General features: G+C 43.7%; 2 protein-coding genes across 3 annotated transcripts in view; one reads left to right on the top strand and one right to left on the bottom strand.

Moving 5' to 3' along the window:
- The first annotated feature begins 559 nt into the window (after positions 1-559).
- Positions 560-8,111, top strand: SAP18 (Sin3A associated protein 18). Its single transcript, XM_073613450.1, has 4 exons — positions 560-790; positions 3,897-4,006; positions 5,534-5,656; positions 7,812-8,111. Exons 1-4 carry the CDS (start codon positions 719-721, stop codon positions 7,966-7,968), a joined length of 462 nt encoding a protein of 153 aa, XP_073469551.1. The 5' UTR covers positions 560-718; the 3' UTR covers positions 7,969-8,111.
- Positions 8,112-14,196: 6,085 nt separating this feature from the next.
- The window catches only part of SKA3 (spindle and kinetochore associated complex subunit 3), a 49,392-nt gene continuing 40,368 nt past the window's right edge, over positions 14,197-23,220 (bottom strand). For both annotated transcript variants that reach the window (XM_073613449.1, XM_073613448.1), the window contains exons 10-13: positions 21,160-21,366; positions 20,545-20,652; positions 20,354-20,460; positions 14,197-14,837 (exon numbers count right to left, since the gene is read on the bottom strand). In XM_073613449.1, coding sequence (XP_073469550.1) covers positions 14,831-14,837; positions 20,354-20,460; positions 20,545-20,652; positions 21,160-21,366 — 429 coding nt within the window. In that variant the 3' untranslated portion in view covers positions 14,197-14,830. The remainder of the gene's footprint in view (positions 14,838-20,353; positions 20,461-20,544; positions 20,653-21,159; positions 21,367-23,220) is intronic.

Genomic DNA, 23,220 nt, shown 5'->3' with positions numbered 1-23,220 from the left:
CTATTCTTCCCACTGACACCAATGATGGGGCACTATTCTTCCCACTGACACCAATGATGGGGCACTATTCTTCCCACTGACACCAATGATGGGGCACTATTCTTCCCACTGACACCAATGATGGGGCACTATTCTTCCCACTGACACCAATGATGGGGCACTCCTCCTTCTACTGACCACCAACACTGAGGACAAGTTTATCCTCTATGATGCTGGGCATGAGACGTTTTCTACCCTCACAGGCCACAACCTGGCACTGCTAAAGTCTGAAGGACAATAAACTGTCCCTCTGAGAAGTTTGGAGACCCCTTCTCTAGAGCACAGTTGGTTCCAGTGATGTAGGAAGGACAGGGCAGAGAGTTGAGAAATAAATGGATATAATAAAACAGATACATGTAATGGATAATAACACAACGTCTGTCTCATGGCGTTTCCAGCCACTATGGTTGCTGTTATAGAGTTGTGCTGCTTTCAGTGTAACCTACATCCACCCGCTACACACAGAACACCTAGCTAATACGCATGCGCGTTATCCCTCGACAAGGAGGCTCGCCTTACATGACGTCGCCACACGCCCCACGTGGTCAGACGTACATCGTTGAGCTAAGAAGGCGCGTAGCGTGCACCGTGCAGACGTAAAGGGAAGCCGCCGGAAGCGGGTCGGTGCGGACGGTTTTCTGGTTGGGTTGGTCTCTGTTTAGTTTAGAAACTGGAGAAGATGGCGGTAGAGTCGCGGGTGACGCAGGAGGAGATTAAGAAAGAACCGGAGAAGCCGATAGACCGAGAGAAGGTGAGGAGGGGGTTGTGAGCCGGACACAGAGGCCCGGGCGGGGACGTGTATGGAGGGAAGGGAGGGAGGGGGTCACAGGGCAGGTCCTCATATGGTCGGGGACTCCTCAGGGGGGAGCAGATCATTGTAGTATAGACTTATACAGAGCATTCATTGATAATTACATCTATAGACCTCACCCCCAAATAACTCACATTCGTCCCTTGTCTCAAGCCCCCCATGAAGTCCCCACTTGAAGCACATGTGTAGACGTGATTTGGGTCTAGGAGGCCTGGCAGAGATCCCACATCATGTGTGTGAGGTTCCCTGTCTACCCAAACACTCCACTGGGGTCCCCACCCCGCACTGTGTGTACCCATCTACAAGATCTCACCTACTTCCTTCTGAGGTGACTACATCACACTCTGTTGAGACATGCCGGGTCTCGGCTCACAGACACCCTTGGTGTGGAGGCCAGTGATGTCTTCTTCACCATGGTGAGGATTTTTTTTATCCTCTTCCCACCATACGCATTAATGTGGCCTCTTGGCAGAAGGGCTTTAATGCTGGGAGGCCACTATACACTTCTGTTCTGAGTGTGTGCCCTGCTCACTCCCAGCACAGTCACCGGCGGGGACCCGAGAGCATGCATACTTGGAGTCGGGGGCTTTCTGATCATGTGATAGCCTATCACGGCGGTCACATGACCCAGATGACCACCTCCCGGCATCTAGAAATTCTTAAAGAGCTGGGAGGTGGTGGGGGGAAGGGGTTAAAATATATTTTGCTTCTACAGGTTTTAATTTAAAGGAGTTGTAAAGGCAGTTTTTTTTATCTTAATGCATTCTATAGATAACCTTCTGTGTGTAGCAGCCTCCCCAGCACCCCCCTAATTACTTTCCTGAGCCCCGTCTCTCTCCAGCGTTGTTCAAACTGGCAGCCCTCCAGCTGTTGTGAAACTACAAGTCCCATGAGGCATTGCAAGGCTGACAGTTACAAGCATGACTCCCACAGGCAGAGGCATGATGGGACTTGTAGTTTCGCAACAGCTGGAGGGCCACCAGATTGAGACTCCCTGGTCTAAGCCTTCCGGAACACTCCTCCAGATTAGCTGAGACACAGCAGCGGTGCCATTGGCCCCCGTGGCTGTCAGTCAGCCAATCAGGGGAGAGGCGGGGCCAGGTCGGGGCTCCGTGTCTGAATAGATACACAGAGCTCTGACTCGGCTCAGGTGCCCCTAAGGCAGGCTGAGGACAGGGCCAGGAGCAGCAAAGAGGGACCCGAGAAGAAGAGGATCTGGGCTGCTCTTTGCAAAACCAACCGCACAGAGGTACGTATAGCATGTTTATTATTTATTTTTTAAACGAGCCTTTACAATCACTTTAAGTGTGTATTAGGCAAAAAATGCCATACGTGTCCCTGTGTTTTTACTTTCTCCAGGGAAAGGTAAAATCCTCCCATGTGGTGGGACTGCCTGCACTGCAAGGGTTAAATGTTCTTTAAGGTCTAGGACAGCGGTGGTCAACTTTCTTGGTAACGGGCCCTCAAGTGTGACCCCACCAAAGGGCCCCACATGCAATTCAGCATTGGAGACAGCAGACACACAACAGGATATAGCTTATTGGCATGATACAAGAGATGGCCGGCAGCTGGGGACAGGGTGCGAGAGACAATGGGTGTGTTCCATGTCCTCTGATATCATCTAGTACTATGCAGAGCTCTTAGCCCTGCACTGGAGGTGAGGACACTGAGGGACAGTATTGCTGGAGTAAAGGAGAGCACCAGCTGCCAGGGAAGCAGAGAGCAGAGCTTTAGGCCTTCTTCACATCATGGTGCAGAGATGTCAGTTTTTCTGCAAGGACTCAAAGAAAACAGTTGTTCTCTATGTGCCTTGTTCACACTGGTATCACTTGTGGATTTTTCTGTGCAGGAATCTGCAACGTGTATGCAGTTTTCTGCCTGGGGAAAAAAACTTGACATGACATCCACATTGTGGTGTGCACAGGACACATAAGACGTTCATGAAAACTGCTGTCCACTCATGTCTCTGCAGGTGAAATCTGCACTGTTTTTCCATCAGTTTTTATGCACGTATGGTGTGAACGAGCCCTTAAGCCTAGGTTCGCACTTCTGCGATGCAGCACATTGCATGTGATTCGCACACAGGAATCGCACCACATTCCTGTGCAAATCACATACAATGTCTGTGCGGTGCGATTTGAGCCATTCATTTTGTATGGCTCAAATCACACTGCATCCACACCATAATGGTGCAAGACCTTTTTTTTTATCTGCACCAGAATCGAATCGCGTGACTGTGAACATTCCCATTCAGGCGATCGCAGTGTTTTGTGAGCTGTTTTGGTGTGTTAACATTGACACCCACAGCAGATCACATGAATGTTGTGCGATTTCAATGCGGTGCGGGAGACGCACAGGATTCTCTGCGTTTCCCGCACCGCATATATATGAACCGAGGCTGAAGGATAAGTTCCTCTTTTGGAACATGTTGCATGTTTCCTGCCCGCATACATCAAGCATTCAAAAACACTGATCTTGGTGTTTTGAATTCTTTTAAGGGCAGAGCAGGGATTTCGGCTTTTATAGACCCCAGATCTCACAATAAAGTCTACCTAACACTTGCCTATTTCTGTCACAAGGATGTTTACTTTCCTTGTGACAATAAAAATAAAGAAAAAAATAAAGCAACAGCGTAAAAATACATTCATTAAAAAAGTAAATTGCCTCCACCTGGAGTAGCAGGGCCTACTTCAGTGTTTTTCCACCTTCCAGGGGCTGGAAAAAATATAGCATGCCTGGAATTCATCTAGTAAGTAGATGCGTTAAATGTTGAGCAAAACATTTACATTTTAAATGCTTCTTTTGTTGGGGATTAAATCTCCAGTGCAAATATATTCTCTAAGCAGCTGCTCTGGTGTATGGCAGCAGTTGTCCTCTTCTTTGCCACACCCATGGCTTTCCAAATGGATGGAAGTATTGATTACGTATTGGAGATCTGCAGCTCTGACTCAAAGGGGTTGTGTGGGGCACTCGTACTGTGTTTATCTTAAATGTTTCCTATGTTGGGACACTACTATAGCTGATCTATTACATGTCTTCATTCCAGACGTGTCCCCTACTTCTAAGGGTGTTCACTACAACCAATGGGAGGCACCACAGACCGGATGAGTTTGCACGAGGAAATGTCCCATCCAGTGAATTGCAGATTTATACATGGTAGGACTATCTTGACCTTCATTTCAGTATGGATGAGCTGCACAGAATGCATTTTAAGTGCTTTAATTTGGATTTTTTTTCATCTTGAGCTTCAAGAGCACCTGTGCCCAGGCTGAAGTCTTTAAGTCTTTTTCTATATTCTTAACAAGCAGTGAAAGAGCTTTAACCACCTGCTGACCCGCTCACATTAAATATACTGCGAGAGGGTGGTAGACGCAGTCACGTACATATACGTAGCCTGCCTTTGCCTGGATTTGGGGCAAAATTGCACCCGCTGCCAACCCGTTCTGTGCTTGGACACTGAAATCTGCTGTCAGACTGATGCAGCTAGGTCCGAAAGGTAAAGCAGCACATATTATACATTGTTGGGCACACAGTTAACCCCCTTCCCAGCCCGTGTATAGTATTACTAATCATTTGATCACTGCCATTACAGTATACCTTTTTATAGCTGTGTAATTTCCAGTAATGTAGAAAATATTGGTATCCTCTTTTTAATCTGTTTTATAGCACAAAAACTAAACCCAGAAAGTTCTGCTTGTGGGGAAAAAGATATAAATTTAATTTGCGTATAATGTTGAATGATCGCACAATTGCCAGTTAAAGTAGCGCAATTTTCGAATAGCAAAAAATGCTCTGGTCATGCAGGGGGTAAAACTTTCCGGAGGTCAAGTGGTTAAAAAAAAGCCATCGCTGACCTCTCTAGCTGCATGTACTGTGAAGTAATTCATCCTTTAGGATTCCAGCAGACGTTCTAAAGTTAGACTTCCTGCAGCTTACCCGCACCCCATATTTACATTGGTAGGGAGCCAAGATTCTGCTCTCATTAGACTGTAAAGTGATTTTAGTGCCCCTTGTGACTCTTGAAAATTTCTCACCAATTCTCATAGCCACAGAGGTGGATGAGAGCTTAACGTGTGTCTAATGCTTAAACCCTTTCTGCCCTTTTGCTGTGGCATTTGACTGGGTCTTAAAAGCAGCGCTTGCAGGGTGGGCTTCTGATCACGTGACCACTGTGATCGGATGTCACAGTAATCATTTGATTGGGAGCCCGTTCCACAGGTTCCGGAACATAACTAGTGGCAGAGATCTGTGTGTGACAGCTCAATCACTGTGCTCGGAGTGTACAGTGAGGGCGCTCTTGGCACAGAGTCAACTCTATTGTGTAAAGTTGGGGCACAGGTTCACTTTAATGCACTTACAATAACTAAACACTTTCGTCTTAAATTGAACCTCACCAAGGTAACAATAGTGTAGGAATGCTTTCCATCAAGTACTTTGCGTTAAGGTGCCTACAACACTACCAGTGACCAACTATGCAGGATCGATCCAACTGCTGAATGGTGGCTGTGCAGACATGCAAGGTTATGTAATTTAGTATTCAGATACCAGTTCTGATTTGGTGTTCGCTCCAAGATTAGACTTTCTTTACCTAAACATCACATTTATTTCTGAATTTGGGTACCAGTAGCAACCTAAAGTATGTATCCTGTAAGGTGACATTTTTCTTGTCTTTGTTTTCAATAGGATGGATGCTACTTTGAAAGAGTTAACAAGTTTAGTAAAAGAAGTTTACGGAGATGCCCGTAAGAAAGGCACACATTTCAGCTTTGCTATTGTTTATCCAGATCTGAAGCGACCCAGCTACAGGTATATGTGGATTTTCTGTTATTTGTGAAACAAATGTTTAAGTTTGTTCATTTAGAAAAGATCAAAATCGGATACAATACATCATATCTGAATTAGAATTATCATTTGTAACGCAGAATGTAAGGGGGGGGACACGCTTGATCATGAGAGCTTTTGCTAATATATGATGCAAATTGAAATGCAAGTGATAAGTCGGCTCTCCATATTCCATAGGAAAAAGACCAGATGGTCCTCTGTTCCCTGTGACTGCCATATAAGTTGGTCATTCCGTCAGTTTTCGTTGTGTAAATCCCAACTCCATGAAAACGGGGGGGGGAGATTCACCCCTGCAGTGAGTCCCGTCCCACTACCAGGGTTAAATGTGTTAGGCCTCATGTACACTGGACATTTTTACAGCTACGGTTTTTGGCTTCAGACTTTTTTTTCTGCAGCCAATAAACTCCCCAGCATGTTATCCTATGTGTCCATGCACACATAGGCTGTTATTGGCAAGGGTGTTTTTTGGCTTGGAACCCCCCCCCCCAGAACTAGTGTGTTTTCAGAGGAGTTTAACTGTAAAAATGATCTCTAACTCTGAAAAAAGCTCAAAATGGCTGTTCTGCATTTATCAGCCATAGGCTTTTGTGGTAGTATAATTTTTGTTAAAAAAACTGAAAAACGCTACTACTGCAAAAACGCTGAAAAACGAATTCTACAGCGACAGCTTTCTACAGCTAACGCTACTGGTGGTTTTATAACGTCTAGTGTGCATGAGGCCTTATGTCAAGGGGACTGGAGAGCAGACTGGCCTTACACCCTGCTCAAGCACTCTCCTCCTCCGCTTAAAGCTCCGGTCTGTGGGCAGAGCCTCTGCATCACAACGTGCAATACAGGGACCTTAAATTAGTATGTTTAGGAGGCTGGAGTGCAACTGAAGTAGGTTAGAGTAATTGTTGGACTGATCACAGTGTGGGAGGGAGCCTGCTAGAGCGAGGAGTAAGGGCAACAATGTTCTCCTTAATCCTCTTCCTCTGAAATGAGCATTTAGCCCATGTGTGTGTATATAAATATAATATAATTTTTTTTTTCATGACATTGTGCTCCTAAGTTTTTGTGTTTTACAACATATTCAAAAAGTTGGCTTCTACCCCCACCTATAACTGGCCTTTGCAGCAAGGAGCATTGGAGGGCAACATATGTCAAAAAAAGCCAAGGAAAATTCCAAGCTCTATTTTCCAACCAGCCTGCGACCAACCAAATTGACCTGTCTAACAGTGCGCCTTAAAACGGGGGGTTAGTTAGCACACATTTGCAAATGCAAAAGCTACAGGCCCAGTCAAGGCACCCTGTTATCTGTAGTCCTTACCGCCTGACTTTTAAGAGGCTTCACAGTGGAAGCACATGCATTCTGGTGGATAGATAGAGGGCAGATGGGCTTGAAGGAGCCCACTCCTCAAAGGTACAGGAGCACACTGAGCCCCAGCACATTGCCCTATGGCTGCAAAGGTGTCAGTGCGTTGCCTGCCCAATATGTCAACAGTACAAAAAGTTAGCCACTGGCCTTTGCAGCAAGGAGGGCAACATATGTTTTAAAAAATAAAAGTGGGGGGGGCATGGAAAATTCCAAGCTCTTCTACTCTATTGGTCAGGCAACGATGTGATAGCTGTGCTAGAAGATGGTCAAAAGCTTTTATGAACACCTGACCATCCTACCCATATGGCCAAAAGTTTGTTACCCCCCTATATGAATTGGGTTCAGACTTTTTCCAGTAAAGGGTACTGCTAATTCTCAGGTATGGAGGGAGGGGGGTGGGGTGGGGATGTCTGTGCTGGTCACTAGGCAGCTGCCTCTTTGCCATTGAAAGCCTGACATTGCAGATCACTGGGAGGAGTAGCTTTTGAGAATAGTGATGGATCTTCCACTAAGAACAAACCCTATATTTCTGTCATTTCATTTGCTGCTTATAATGAAATGAATATTGTGGCTGGGAAAAAGTAACAATATAACCTCAGGAAATCATTTCTAGTTAGTGTAGGTGGGATTTCTTCCAGTCTCAGCCTTTTAAAATGCTTCGCCCTTCCTGTTTGTACTTATGTGATATCCTGGATATCTGTATAAAATATATTAATCAGTCTACCTGCTGCTTATACTGTACTGATGTATTTCTGTTTCTAGGATAAAGGAGATTGGAAGCACGGTTTCTGGAAGGAAGGGATCAGAGGATTCACTCACATTACAGTCACAGAGGTTCCAGATTGGAGATTATTTAGACATTGCAATAACGCCTCCCAACAGAGCCCCGCCCCCATCTGGGCGTATGAGACCGTACTGATCTAAAATTGTGGATTGTTTTTATGGACTTTTTCCCTTTTTATTACATTTCCCATTGTTTTGCTAGTTCATTTGCTGGTGAATAGCAGCTCTCTGTAATTTTTTTTTTTTCCCCCTTCATAAAGTTTTTGTTTTTAACAAACAGTACCTTGTTTCTGTTACATCATACTGTTACATGTTGACACATCATCCCAGGTATAGAGCAAGCAGGGCTGCTAAGGCAGTACAGCCAGCCCTTCTGTACTGTACCCAGGCCACATCAGTTCAAAAGGAGGGGCCCGGGTACCTACTGAGCAGGAGTGCCGGCTGTACAGTCTTATTGCAGACACCAATCCTCTTCTGCCTTCCCCTGCAGAGCTGCTAGCTTCTCCCCCTCTTTCTCCCTCTGGCTGCACTGCAGGGTGATTGGTCCTAGCGTGCCCCTTCCCCCATCTGCTGCCTGACCCAACCCCCCCCCACAGCTCTTCGGCTTCCCTCTCCTGCCAGCAGCTGCTATGGGCACACGGCGAGGTTTCTGGATAGAGAGCGGAGGAATGGGCTGGTAAATGTAATTTACTGGCACCTTTCTTTCCTGAATGAAAACGGTGAGCACACTTTACCAGTCACTGCTGTGTCTAATAATCGATGAAGCATAGTGAACTGTTTACTATGCTTCAGTTTGTAAATGAGCAGGAAGCCTCAGAGCACTTCCCATTCATTCACCTGTGCAGCTGAGGCTGCATAGAAACGGGCCGAGAAATCTATGTCCCCAGTCACTTTCGGCTGGGGAGGCCCTGGCAGGTAGGCTGTATGGGGCCCCATGATTTCTAACAGCAGCCCTGAGAGCAAGTACGGACCTCCTCCATTTAAGGGGAGTGGGGGATACTAATATTTACAGCTTGAGCCTCTGGCTGCCTGCAGCCTTTTATTATTGGTTGAATCTGAGAAGATATCGCTGACTAATGTAGTCGGAGATCTCAGATTCAACCAATAATAAAAGGCTGTGAGCAAGCAATCAGACACTCAGGCTGTGAGTGGAGGAATGCTTTACTTTTCCACTGCCACAGTTTAATACTGTACTAGTGCAAGGGAGTGCTAAAAGTCCATGGGTTAGGTGGCACAAATGACTTGCCCCAGGTGCTGACAACCCACGCTATGCCCACTGCCTGTCATTCTGTTAGCAGGGCCTGGCATACAGTGGGAGTTGGCAAAAAACTAGATGAGGTGGGGCTGGAGCTGCCAAAGTTAACTTTTCCTATTAACAATCTGGTGATTGGTTTCTCGGCCCGCCTAGCAACCAATCACCAGCTTATATAAAAATTTATTTATTATAGTGTGTGGTTTGAACACAGTTTACATATGCATGCGCTTTTGCGTGCAAACAGAGGGACGGGGAGCTTTAAATTTTTTTTTTTTTTTTTTTTTAACGCTGTGCCTTTAAAAAAAATTTGGATCACTTTTATTCTTATTACAAGGAATGTAAACATCCCTTGTAATGGGGGGGGGGGGGGGGAAAGCATGACAGGACCTCTTTAATGTAAGATCTGGGGTCAAAAAGACCTCAGATCTCACATTTACACTTTAAAGGCAATAAAAAAAAATTAAAAAATTGGCTCTTGGGTGGAAGGGACGTTTGGTGTTGCTCTCGCCATCCAATGACATAGTCAAGTGGGGGGGCCACCATTCCCTCACTCGACTTCCTACCTCTCAGGGGACAGCATCGGATAGTCTCCGCCACTACCGACGCATCCAGTAAGTCGTGGAGATGACCGGGAGGGGGTTGGGCACCTCTCCTACTGCTGATGAAAGTGATCTTGCGGCGACTCCGTCGTGGAGACCACTTTTACCCTAAAGAGGACCACAAGCCCGTTGAAGAAAATACCGGGCTTATGGCACCTATCTGCTGCCATAACAACGGTATTTAATGTCAAGGTAGCGACGTAAATCCAGTGGGCGGTACGGAAGTAGTTAATATAGCATTACAATATTTACGTAACAAGGCAGTAATGTGTACAGTGCCTATAATATGCAATCATATTTTATCCTTTAGTCAGGTCAATGAAATATGCTGCAACCTCGTCTTATATATTTTACCAAAAAAATTGCGTTTTTCGTGCCCCCGCCAAAATTCACTTTTTAATGTTTTTTTTACAGGAATTTTGTTTCCCAAACCTATGCAATAATATCATGTGACACAAAGTGGAACTACTACTATTTTATTGTCTACGGCAGGGATATGCAATTAGCGGACCTCCAGCTGTTGCAAAACTACAAGTCCCCTCATGCCTCTGGGTGTCATGCTTGTGGCTGTCAGAGTCTTGCTATGCCTCATGGGATTTGGAGTTCTGCAACAGCTGGAGGTCTGCTAATTGCATATCCCTGGTCTACGGTGTCTGCTTTCAAAAAATGTTTGGGGGGTTTTATATAATCTCCAGACCTAAAATTACTTTTTAAACACGTGCAAAGAACTGCTTTGACTCTAAAAGGGTTAAAGAATAAGTTCACTTCTGGGAAAACGTTAGTTTTCAGGTACAATTTTCATACTTTTGGCTCTGTATGCCACCAGAATAAAATTAAAACTAAACAATCCGAATGAATTTGAAGTGCAGACTTTCAGCTTTAATTCAAGGGGTTGAACATAAACATCAAGTACAAGCTTTAGGAAATGCAACCCTTTTTATACACTCGCCATAAATAAGATTTAAAATTTTTTTTTAATATTTTGTTTAGAATTCTTTACTGGCAATGACTGCCTGAAGTCTGGAACCCATGGACATTATGAAAGACTGGGTTTCCTCCTTTCTGATGCTTTGCCAGGCTCTAACTGCAGCTATCTTCAGTTCTTTGTGGGTCTTTCTGCCTTCAGCAAGTGAAATGCATGCTCAATTGGGTTGAGATCAGGTGATTGACTCGGCCATTGCAGAATATTTCACTTCTCTTCCTTAAAGCTTCTGGGCTGCTTTTGCAGTGTGTTTTGGATCATTGCCCATCTGTACTGTGAAGCGCCATCCAATCAACTTTGCTGCATTTGGCTGAATCTGGGCTGACAGTATATCTCTAAACACTGCAGAATTCATCCAGCTGCTTCTGTCACATCAAACACCAATGACCCAGTGCCACTGGAAGCCATACATGCCATCACACTGCCACCACCATGTTTTACAGATGACGTTGTGTGCTTTGGATCATGAGCTGTTCAAAGCCTTCTCCACACTTTTTTTCTTCCTGTCATTCTGGTACAGATTAATCTTAGTTTCATCCGTCTAAAGAATATGCTTTTCCAGAACTGGACTGGCTTTTTTTATGTGGGTTTTTTTTTTTTTTTTTTTTATAGCAAAGTCTAATCTGGCTTTTCTATTCTTCGGCCTTATGAATGGTTTGCACCTTGTAGTGAACCCTCTGTATTTGCTCTCGTGAAGTCTTCTTTTGATTGTAGACTTTGACAATGATATGCCCACCTCCTGGAGAGTGTGCTTCATTGTCTGAATGTTGTGAATGGGTTTTTCTTTACCATAGAGAGGATCCTATTTGGTCTTTGTGAAAGTTAGAGAGTCCACAAGCTATGTTGTCAATCTCTGAAAATTGATCACACCTGAAGTACTGACGGCCTAGCTCATTTCTTGAGACCCTAACAAGCCACGAAAGTACAAATGACCCCTTTTTGGAAAGTAGACATTCCAAGGTATTTCGTAAGAGGCATGGTGAGTTTTTTGAAGTTGTAACTTTTTCACAATTCTTTGCAAAATCTTTTTTTTTTTTTTTCACACAATTGTTATATTAGCAGGTTATTTCTCACACACAGCATATGCATAGCACAAATTACACCCCAAAACACGTTCTACTACTCCTCCTGAGTATGGCGATACCACGTGTGAGACTTTTACACAGCGTGGCTACATGCAGAGGCCCAACATGTAGGGAGTGCCATCAGGCGTTCTTGGAGCATAAATTACACATATAATTTCTTGACTACCTCTTACATTTTTGAAGGCCCTGGAGCTCCAGGACAAAGGAAATGCCCCAAAAATGACCCCATTTTGGAAAGAAAACACCCCAATGTATAATCTGAGGCATATCAAGTCTTTTGAACATGTCATTTTTTATTTTCTACAAGTTTTGGAAAATGTGTAAAGAAAATGAAAACACTTTTTTTTTTTTTTTTTTTTTTTTTTTTTTTACACAAAGTTGTCCATTTATACAATATTTCTAACACATAGCATATACATACCAAAAATTACACCCCAAAATAGATTCTCCTCCTGAGTACCACGATACCACATGCGTGAGACTTTTCCACAGGGTGGCCACATAGAGAGGCCCAACATGCAGGGAGCACCGTCAGGTGTTCTAGGGGCATAAGTTTAAAAATTTAATTTGACTACCTAGTACACTTTTGTGAGGCACTGTAGTGGCATGGAAGAGCATAAATGTGGATGGCTGAGCATGGATGGATGAATGAGTATGGATAGATGGCTGGATGAGGCTGCAATTGGCACATAGCGCTGTGGGCAGTACAGATCCAGCTCACAGTGCTGCTGCTCACACTGTACTGGTCGGTACAGAGAGGGGAGAGAGGACCGGACATGACGCCGGTTTGTTTACAAGTGATTGCTCCGTCATTTAACTGAGCGATCACGTGGTAAACGGCCGCTATCAGCGGCCATTTTCAGTGATGCAGACCCGGCGGTCACGGATATTCCCGGGTGTGGGATTCTGGGAGGACGCCAATGTACGCTCTCCCAGAGTTATCAAGCTGCGCTGTAGCAGTCCTTTGGCTATGGTGTGGTCGTTTACTGGTTAAATAAAAAGATGTTATACTTAGCTCTGTGCAGGGGCATTGCACAGAGTAGTGATGGTGAACCTTGGCACCCTAAATGTTTTGGAACTACATTTCCCATTATGCTCATGTACTCTGCAGTGTAGGTGAGCATCATGGGAAATGTAGTTCCAAAACATTTGGGGTGCCAAGGTTCACCATCACTGGCAGTGTCCTCAAATCTCTTTTGGGGTCCCCCACTAGCGCCGTCCACTCCGCCTCTTCTTTGTGTGCCACTTCCTGTAGGGGGCGGGTGTGCTTCTAAACTGGGCTGTGTGTGTCCATAGCCACACAGCATGACTCAGCCCCACTCTCACTGGATTTGACTGACAGTGTCAAGAACCAAAACCCAAGCTTGTGGGAGAGGACAGAATACCTGCAGATGGGCACGGAGCTGGATTGATGTAGGACTTGGGTAAATATGCATGAAGGTAAAAACTTTTTGCCATTAGAACCACTTTAAGATTCACTGCTACTATGCAGACCACCAGTGCAGGGATTGTGGTTGTTATATCTTTGGGGTTATTATTGTGGCCACTAACACCCATGATAATTCAATCTCTGTCTTCAGTGTGCATTGCAAAAAAAAAAAAATTCCAGGCATTGATGTTCTATTACAGACCATTGCTTAAACAGTGTGCATAACTCAAGATACTCAATGCGAGAAAAATTACATCAGATCTTTATCACAGTTGGTCACATCATGATTTCATTCTGGCCCTTAGAACCATTTTAACATTCAAGTCTTCCAAATTCTGCACTGAACTGAGAGCAGATGGCCTGTACATAATTTTTTTTCACCTGTTAACCTCCCATCCCCCCCCCCCCTTTTTTTTTTTTTACGTACGATTAGATGTTTGTATTGCATGAATTGACATGCTTAGGACCTTCCTAGGGAAATTCATTCATATTTATGTGCACCGTTGCAAAATACTGGGGAACACTCGGCGCTTGTTTACACACCTGTGTGCACATTGCAAATAATGGGATACATTTTAGAAAAAAAAAAACACTATACTGAGCTTTTTCAAGCTGCAGTGTGCAAGAGGCCTAACAGGATCTAAATGCTGGGAGACAAGGGCAGGTTTTCCAATCTTGTGACCCCTGTAATTGGCAGTCACAATTGGAAAGCTCCTGATTGTTAATATGCATGAAGAGCTTTCTGGTACCTGCTTGCTACTGTGCTGGGAGTGCGCACTGAGAACAGGAAAGTGGTTTACCTAAGGATGCCTATATATGCCATTTTGGCAGGAAAAGGTTAGATGCGGGCCCAGGTGTGGACAGCAATACATCCCTGGACTTGCAAGTGCATGTTTATTAAAAGGCAGCAGCTACAGTATTTGTAGCTAGGATGTCTACCACTCCCTGGAAATCTTCTGGGGAACTGAAACTGGCCACAAGGACGCTAGGAATACTAAGTGTGCAGGGCTAGTGTCCCCCAATGAAGAGGCGCTGTATTCTGGCTGCTCCACACCAGGGTGAGCTGGATTACACAACAGGACAAGGTTGTCATCAGGAACATTAGAAATGTTACTTCCAGCCCAGACACCCTTTCATACATTGCCTTGGTAGCTTCTTGTCACCACTTCTTTTTTCACTTTTCATGGACAAGACACCACCTTGACAAACTTCAGCATGTTCGATATTTATTAAATACAAAAGTACAATTATAATTATTTTATTAAATTAAATCTCCTAAAACTTTACATACAGTACTATAAAAAGGTATCTGAGGATGAATCAAACAAAATATGAAACTAATTAATATTGAATATGGTATCCAGTATTAGGGTAGTGTTTATAGGAACAGAAAATAATGAAAAGAACTAATAGATGGAAGCAGGGCTCTGTTCTCTCCATTTAGAAGCGCCATGGACTAACGGCAGCCCTTTAGCTGTTGAGGAAGCAGAACTGAGATCATAAAACAGTTACTCTTTTGGTCCCTTGAATTCTTCAGGACTGCGTGTTTATATCCAACTCATAAAATGGTTTTAGTCAAGATATGCAAGATGGGATAAAATCTTCAGAAGGTTCATAGTCTTCTCCACACATTGCAGGATATCCACACTCATGGTCTACAAAAAAAGTCAAAGAATCACATTGTATGTGATCTCCATAAAAGAATTCCAGTGTCTCTCCAACAACTTTCATACACTTTCGCCTTGCATATACAGTATGCTACAGGCATATATAAAACATATGTTAATAAAACTATATAAAGGCAAATGCACTGATAAAATACATAAAGGAAAAGGGTGCTTTTACCTGCCAAAAGGATTTGTATTACTGTCCAAACAATGTTGAGATTTACACAGCGTTACAATACAGAACAATCCTATCAGCAGTAGAATCAGAATTCTCTCTGCTGTAGTTAAACACACACAGGTCTTTGTCACGTTTGTAGTTCCAAAACATCTGGGGTGCCAAGTTTTGCCATCACTGCTCCAAGGAGTATTAAAGGAAAATTCACAACATTTATACACTCGTATGTTAAAATTATAAATGATGCTTACATGAACACATGTGCAAACCACGTATCAGTGACACAATAAAAAAAAAAGGCAGGTGACTTCCTGTTCCTCCAAAACACCACTGCACAAATTACTGAAGTTTGAGACCCTAAGGCTACTTTTACACTGGGGTGTCGCCAGTAAAACATTTTTGCAGAGGTTTTCGGCCGCTAGCGGGGTGCTTTTGCGCCCCGCTAGCGGCCGAAAAAGGGTTAAAGCCGCCCGCAAAGCGCTGCTGCAGCAGCGCTTTGCCAGCGGTTCGGCGCTGCTGCCCGTTGATTTCAAAGATGCAGTTTGCAGGACTTTTTTTACCGTCCTGCCAGCGCACCGCTCCAGTGTTTCACATTGGAGTGAGAGGAGAGGCTCTTTTAAGGCACTTTGCAGGCGCTATTTTTAGCATAGCGCCTCAGTGTGAAAGTAGCCTTAGCTTCTATAAGGTCATGCCAGGTGTTAACAGCATATCATAGTCACCATGTATTCCCATCTTAAAAAGTGGTTCTAAAGCACCTTAATGCATTCTCTGGAAAAATCTTCTGTTTGGATAATCCCCCTCCTCCAGCCCACCCTCAGCCCGATCTTGATCCAGCACTGTGCATGAGATCAGTGGCTCTCTCTCCTCACAGGGCAGATTGATAGCAGCGGGAGCCATTGCCAAACATGTGGAAGAAGGTGCTCTGGTCAGATGAGACCAAAATTGAACTTTCTGGCCTAAAAGCAAAACGCTATGTGTGGCAGGAAACAAACTGCACATCACCCTGAACACACCATCCCCACTGTGAAACATGGTGGTGGCAGCATCATGTTGTAGGGATGTTTTTCTTTAGCAGGGACAGGGAAGCTGGTCAGAGTTGATGGGAAGATAAATGGAGCCAAATACTGGGCAATCTTAGAAGAAAACCTGTTAGAATCTGCCAAAGACTTGAAACTGGGGCAGAGGTTCACCTTCCAGCAGGACAATGACCCTAAACATACAGCCAAAGCTACAATGGAATGGTTTAGATCAAAGCATATTCATGTGTTAGAATGGCCCAGTCAAAGTCCAGAGCTAGATGAGAATCTGTGGCAAGACTTAAAAATTGCTGTTCAGACAGAGCCATCCAATCTGACAGAGCTTGAGCTATTTTGCAAAGAAGAATGGGCAAAAATGTCACTCTCTAGATGTGCAAAGCTGGTAGAGAAATTCCTAAAAGACTTGCAGCTGTACTTGCAGTGAAAGGAGGTTCTACAAAGTATTGACTCAGGGGGGCTGAATACAAATGCACCCCACACTTTTCACATATTTGTAAAAAAATGTGAAAACCATTTATCGTTTTCCTTCCACTTTGTGTTGGTCTATCGCATATAAAATACATTTACATTTTTGGCTGCAACATGACAAAATGACATGCAATTAGTTAAAACAAAGATGGCGGATACCACACTTCCAGTTCCCGCACTGCGTTTGATGCAATTCTGTAAGCAGGATTGTTTTTAGAATAAAGGGATTTAACCACTTTGCGCCCGCGCTATAGCCGAAAGATGGCTGCAGCGTGGACGCTAACTGCCGGGAGGCCGTCCCTGGACATCCTCCTGTTTACTTCCGCGATGCGCACTCCCGCGGGCGCACATCGGGGGAAGTTCTGTGCTGGCCGTGTCCCTTGGACACAGCCAGTCACAGATCGCTGTAAACGGCCAATCACAGCGGCCGTTTACAGTGCGATCGTGGTGCCAATGAGAGAGGATCTCAAATGTAAACATATGAGATCATCTCTCATCGCCGGCTCTCCCTCCTCCATAGAGACAGCGTGTGAGGAGGGAGAGCGAACCGCTGCAGTGTGTGTCAGGGGAATAAAAAAAAAAATTTTTTAAAAAGTGACGTCAGTGCCATCTGTCCCCACTGCCATCTGTGCCACATATTAGTGCCATCTATCAGTGTCACGTGTCATCAGTGCCACGTATCAGTGTCACGTGTCATCAGTGCCACGTATTAGTGCCATCTGTCATCAGTGCCACGTATTAGTGCCATATCAGTGTCATCAGTGCCACGTGTCATTGTCCTGGTGCTCCAGGGCCTTCAAAAGTGTAATAGGTAGTCAACAATTTAGATGTGTAATTTATGCTCCTAGAACACGTAATGGTGCTCCCTGCATGTTGGGCCTCTCTATGTGGCCAGGCTGTGAAAAAGTCCCACACATGTGGTATCGTAATACTCAGGAGGAGTAACAGAATGTATTTTGGGATGTTATTTGTGGTATATACATGCCATGTGAGAGAAATAACCTATTACAATGACAATTTTGTGGGGGAAAAAAAAAAAAAAATCTTCATTTTGCAAAGAATTGTGGGAAAAAATTACATCATCAAAAACCTCACCATGCCTCTTACTAAATACCTTGGAATGTCTACTTTCAAAAAAGGGGTCATTTGGGGGGTATTTGTACTTTCCTGGCTTGTTAGGGTCGCAAGAAGTGAGATAAGTATCTCATGAGATGAGTATTTGTACTTTCCTTGCATGTTAGGGTCGCAAGAAATGAGATAAGCCACCAGTACATCAGGTGTGATAAATTTTTTATGATTGGCACCACAGCTTGTAGACGCTCTAACTTTCACAAAGACCAAATAATATCCACTAATTTGGGTTATTTTTACCAAAGATATGTAGCAGTATAAATTGTGGCAAAAATTTCTGAAGAAAAAATAATAATTTGCAAACTTTTATCACAGAAACTAAGAAAAATGCATTTTTTCCCCTAAATTTTCGGTCTTTTTTCATTTATAGCGCAAAAAATAAAATACCCAGAGGTGATCAAATACCACCAAAAGAAAGCCCTATTTGTATGAAAAAAAGGACAAAAAATTCATTTGGGTACAGTATTACATGACTGAGTATTGTCAAAGTGTGAGAGCACTGAAAGCTGAAAATTGTTCTGGGCAAGAGGGGGGTTTAAGTGCCCAGTAGGCAAGTGGTAAAAAAAAAAAAAAAAAAAAAAAAAAAAAAAAAAAAAAAAAATATATATGTTACTAGGCTATGAGCTTTTGCTCTCTCTATATTACCCTGTGTGGAGTGGTTTAAGGTGCTGATATTGTCTGGACCATTGGAGGTGGAGAATTAAGAAGGAAAAACATGGTGACCATGATATGCTGTTAACACTGGGCATGGCCCTATAGAATCTAATGCCATGTACACACGGGCGGACTTTTTCGACCGGACTGGTCCGACGGGACGAATCCGTCGGACAATCCAACCGTGTGTGGGCTTCATTGGACCTGCAGCGGACTTTTTCGACCGGACTGGTCCGACGGGACGAATCCGTCGGACAATCCAACCGTGTGTGGGCTTCATTGGACCTGCAGCGGACTTTTTCGGTGGAAAATCAGACGGACTTTAGATTTGGAACATGTTTCAAATCTTTCAGACAGACTCGAGTCTGGTCGAAAAATCCGCTCGTCTGTATGCTAGTCCGACCGACGAAAACCGACGCTAGGGCAGCTATTGGCTACTGGCTATCAACTTCCTTATTTTAGTCCGGTGTACGTCATCACGTACAAATCTGTCGGACTTTGGTGTGATCGTGTGTAGGCAAGTCGGTTAGTTTGAAAGTCCGTCAAAAGTCCATCGGAGCTTTGATGCCGAAAAGTCCGCCCGTGTGTACACGGCATAAGGGTTGCACAGTTCGGTTAGAGTCCATTTTGTACCCAGATTTGTGCTTAGTGGTGTTTTGGAGGAACAGGAAGTCACCTGCACTGTTATTGTGTTTCACTGATGGGTGGTTTGCACATAATTGTATTCATGCAAGCATAATTTATAATTTTATTATATGAGTGTATAAACTACTACACTATGGTTGTGCTTTTTCCCTTAATACTCCTTGGAGGTACAGATGAACATCTAAGAAAGTGATGTGGAGCAACTAGAGCGCCATCTGGAGACTGTTCTTGTATCTTGTAGTACAAGTCTTAAAAAGTGATTGTAAAAGGTTCATTTAAAAAACAAAAAAAACAAAAACAAACATGTCATACTTGCCTCCTCTGTGCAAGGGTTTTGCACAGAGTGGCCCGATCCTCCTTTTCTGGGGTCCCCCTGCGGCACTCCTGGCTCCTCCTCTTCTCAAGTGCCCCCAGGGAGAGCCGCTCTCTCTGGGGGCACTCAAGCGGGCTCGCTTCCGAGTCCTGCTGCTATTTTGGGGCCCTGTATCTCGGGGCCACTTGGAGCTAGGAACCCCAAATTTGGTGTGCAAACCAAGTGGAACTAGCACTACAACATATCCAAAGTGGGGGTTCCTAGCACTAAGTGGCCCAGAGATACGGGGCCCCAAAGTCAGTTTGGAAAATGTCATTCTCTGCTGCAGAAAAGTGCTTGACATTTTCCGAACCGACTTTGGGGACCCGTATCTCGGGGCCACTTGGTGCTAGGAATATGCGTGGATGTGTTGTAGTGCTAGTTCCACTGGGTTTGCACACCAAATTTGGGGTTCCTAGCACCAAGTGGCCCCGAGATACGGGGCCCCAAAGTCTGTCAACTGTGTCCATCTGCAGCAATGTCATTTCGGGACCCTTTGGGTCCAGAGACGCCAAATTTTGGCTGCAGCTAGGGGGCATCTAGGAACCCTTAACTACCGAGTTTGAAGTTCGGGGGACCTATGGCTGCAAATGGGCACAGTGAGGCATGCAAATGGGCACAGTGAGGCTGCAAATGGGCATTGTTGACCCTCTTTCCCACTTACAGTAGCTGCGCATTTCTCACCCTAGGCTTATACTCGAGTCAATAAGTTTTCCCAGTTTTTTGTGGCAAAATTAGGTGCCTCGGCTTATATTCGGGTCGGCTTATACTTGAGTATATACAGTATATTGAATACAACTCCAAACAAAGAAGAAAAAACGTAAACTATCACGTGACCGTGATACAACAGCGGTGCACCTTTTTACCCGTCAGCCAAGAAAGGAAAGACTGCAAAAGTTATTTGTACTATGCTAGTAGGTTCCAGAAGAGGTCTTGTAGTTGGCTGTTCTCGGCGAGAAATCAGATTATCTCTCACTTCCCAACCTTCATTTCTTGAGGTATCTTACAGGAACCATACCTATAGCATGAGCCCCAATCTCACCTGTTCTCTTTATTCTCTGTATCTCTTGGATCTCTGTTCCTAGTATACATGCCTTGTGGATCTTGCCATGATGGCTTTGTTTTATTTTCACAGTACCGAGATAATAGCTGCAACAGAAAAAAAAAAAATATTATAAAAGTCTCCTGAAAGCAATACCAGCTTTGCCAATATATTTTCTAATAAGCAGGAACCTGTGAAATGTCCTCGGTTATACAGGTTGTCATCTCAGGTCTTGTGGGTGTCCACAGCAGATTCTCGTACTCGGAGACCTTGGGAGGAGACGCTGGTTTTATACTGTACTGTGGAGAAACAGAGCACAGTTATCAGACTGCAGTTCCTCTTTAACCAGCCACAGAGACTGGAAACATCGAATAAAAGTTCACATTACACATAGCACATCCTTACAGCTCTTCAACTTTACATCCCAAAGAATAGTAAAGTGGCTCATTTGGAAATGAAAATGGTAGTACAGGCATTGGCTTGCATATAAAATAATAATAAAAACAAAATCCTTAACGAGACACTAAGTGCCATGACACTGGGGTGTACTCACTGAGGTCTGCTCCCTCAGCACTGCTCTGCTGTAGAAGCCCACCCTGACAGTTCAAAGGAAGAAGCATCAAAGCTCAGAGGTTTTTTTTAAAAAATATTTTAATCCCCCTTTAATTTGGGCAACTTGAGATGTGGTTGCCTGAGCACATAAAGCCATCCAAGGAAGTATTGTCAGTCAGTAGGCATGTTTTGCGTGGACACAATGGGAGGATAAATAAATGGAACACATTAAATAGAAATGAATAAACTAGTACCTTGAACACATCCTCAGTTAAACGTGCAGTCATCTCTGGTCTTGGAGGTGTTCCTATAGTAAAATCTCTCATCTTGGGTGGAGACATTGGCTTAGCTGGGTTTCCATATTTATCAGCGTTTATTCCCAATGGTGCAGCCTGCTCTAGGTATACAGTATGGGACATCTTTGGCCTTGGAATTGGTTCTGTGATATCCAGTGACGTTGTCTATTAAAAGAGAGTCAAAGTGTTTTTTAGGAGTGTGAGGATTCTATTATAGAAAATAAGAATGATCTAAAGAATTACACTTAGTGTGGGATGTATGAAAATAGGATAAAATCAGGTGCATCTGTATTACCAAAACAACAAGAGGTTATGTATAAGTAAACCCTAATTGAATGAAATTTAGGTTGCTAAAGCACTGTGCATCATAAACCCATTAACCACTGCCACTTTTTTTTTTTTTTTTTTTATAAAAAACTGATTTCACCTTTTTATTCTTGGTTGCATATCAGCACTGTTGATTTCCTGCAGCCCCTTTGCAATTTGATCCTCTAAGAAGCCTATTTCAGCCAATGTAATGGTGGTCATTGGGAGAGGGGCACCAATGTACAATGGTCCTTCTCCCACTAACCAAAGTAAAGGTGCCCTTCTGAATTAAACACCAATTGGCAAGACCAAGCTGTAGGTGTGTGTCTATAGACACACACAGCCTGCCTAAGGAGCAAGACCAAATGTCTGCCCCCCACAGAAAGCCATTTGTTATGGAGGCAGACACAGAAGAGGAAGTGCCAAGATTGGTGGCGGGGGACCCCCTGAAGAAGGAGGTAAGGAGCAGCTCTGTGCACTACCATTACACAGAGCAGGTAAGTATAACATGTTTATTATTTTAATAAAAACAACAAAAACAAAAAAAATAAACAAATAGACTTTACAATCGCTTTTGGGACACCCCTACATATTAGGATCTTGACCAAAGGGTTATATTGTCACCTGCAGAAGTAGGTGCTAGGTATATACAAAAAAAAAAAAAAAAAAAAAAAAAAAAACACAGCTTAAACCAGTTGTCTGGGGGGAAAAAAAAAAAAAAAGTCACCAGCTACAAATACTGTACATGTGAGTCATAGTCGTAAACGTCAGAGTGAGAGCAATAATTCTAGCGCCAGAACTCCTGTGCATTTCTAAACTGGTAACCTGTAAAGGCTTTTAAAGTGTCGCCTATGGAGATTTTCAGGTACCATAGTTTGTCACTTTTCCACGGGTGTATGCAGATTTAAAGCGCTACATGTTCGGTATCTATTTACTCGGTGCAACATCTTTTATTATTTTAACAAAAAATTGGGTATTGTGTTTATGTGCATTAAAATTCATTAAAAGTGCATCTTTTCCTGAAAATCTGCGTTTGATAAACTGCACTAATATTGTGTGACATAAAAATTTCAAACACCCACCATTTTATTCTCCAGGGACTTTGCTTTTGGAAAATATGTAATGTTTGGGGGTTCTAAGTAATTTTGTAGCAATAAAATGCAGATTTTTACACGTGAGAAATATCAGAATTGACCCTAATACTTGTGAAATTGTGGGCAGGCCAAGAACCACAAATGTCACTATAAAAACCTCCGGAAAGAGAAAAAAATGAGACATGTAGGTAGCTCTCTATGTCCACTGATGTCAGAATAAAATATTCCAGTCTGGAGAAATGCTACTCCTACACACATTGACTCCATTCAACATAATTGTACACCGGAGAAAAAACTGTTGACACTTGAGATCCTGTATCCGAAAAATCTCATTGTTCGGCTTTGGAACTGTAAAAAGGGTTAAGCACAACCTCAAAACCTTTGTCCTCTAGACGTGGTACGATCCCTAAAAGAAGTTACCAAGCCTGCAACAGCAGATTCATAGAACCATTAGAAAGTATGAAAATGCAGAGGACACCTGAGGCTCTGGCAGAAACAAACAGCTGCTCCTGCCTGTCTAAAAAAACAGCCTCCATCAAAGCAACATACCTTACACACGGTCTCACAGCCTTTGTGAGCAGTGTACTCACTACCAGAACTTTATCACCTGTAAAGATCT

The sequence above is a fragment of the Aquarana catesbeiana genome, linkage group LG02 (assembly GCF_042186555.1).
Source record: "Aquarana catesbeiana isolate 2022-GZ linkage group LG02, ASM4218655v1, whole genome shotgun sequence".
Taxonomy (NCBI): Eukaryota; Metazoa; Chordata; class Amphibia; order Anura; family Ranidae; genus Aquarana; species Aquarana catesbeiana.
Note: the sequence above shows the minus strand (reverse complement) of the source record. Positions and strands in the feature narration are given on the sequence as shown.

Bases quoted from the DNA above. Each gene is read 5' to 3' on its own strand.
- SAP18 (XM_073613450.1), top strand. From the start codon at position 719: ATGGCGGTAGAGTCGCGGGTGACGCAGGAGGAGATTAAGAAAGAACCG. The intron at 4,007-5,533 runs GTAGGACTATCT...TGTTTTCAATAG, and splicing joins GAATTGCAGATTTATACATG to GATGGATGCTACTTTGAAAG. The intron at 5,657-7,811 runs GTATATGTGGAT...TTCTGTTTCTAG, and splicing joins CTGAAGCGACCCAGCTACAG to GATAAAGGAGATTGGAAGCA.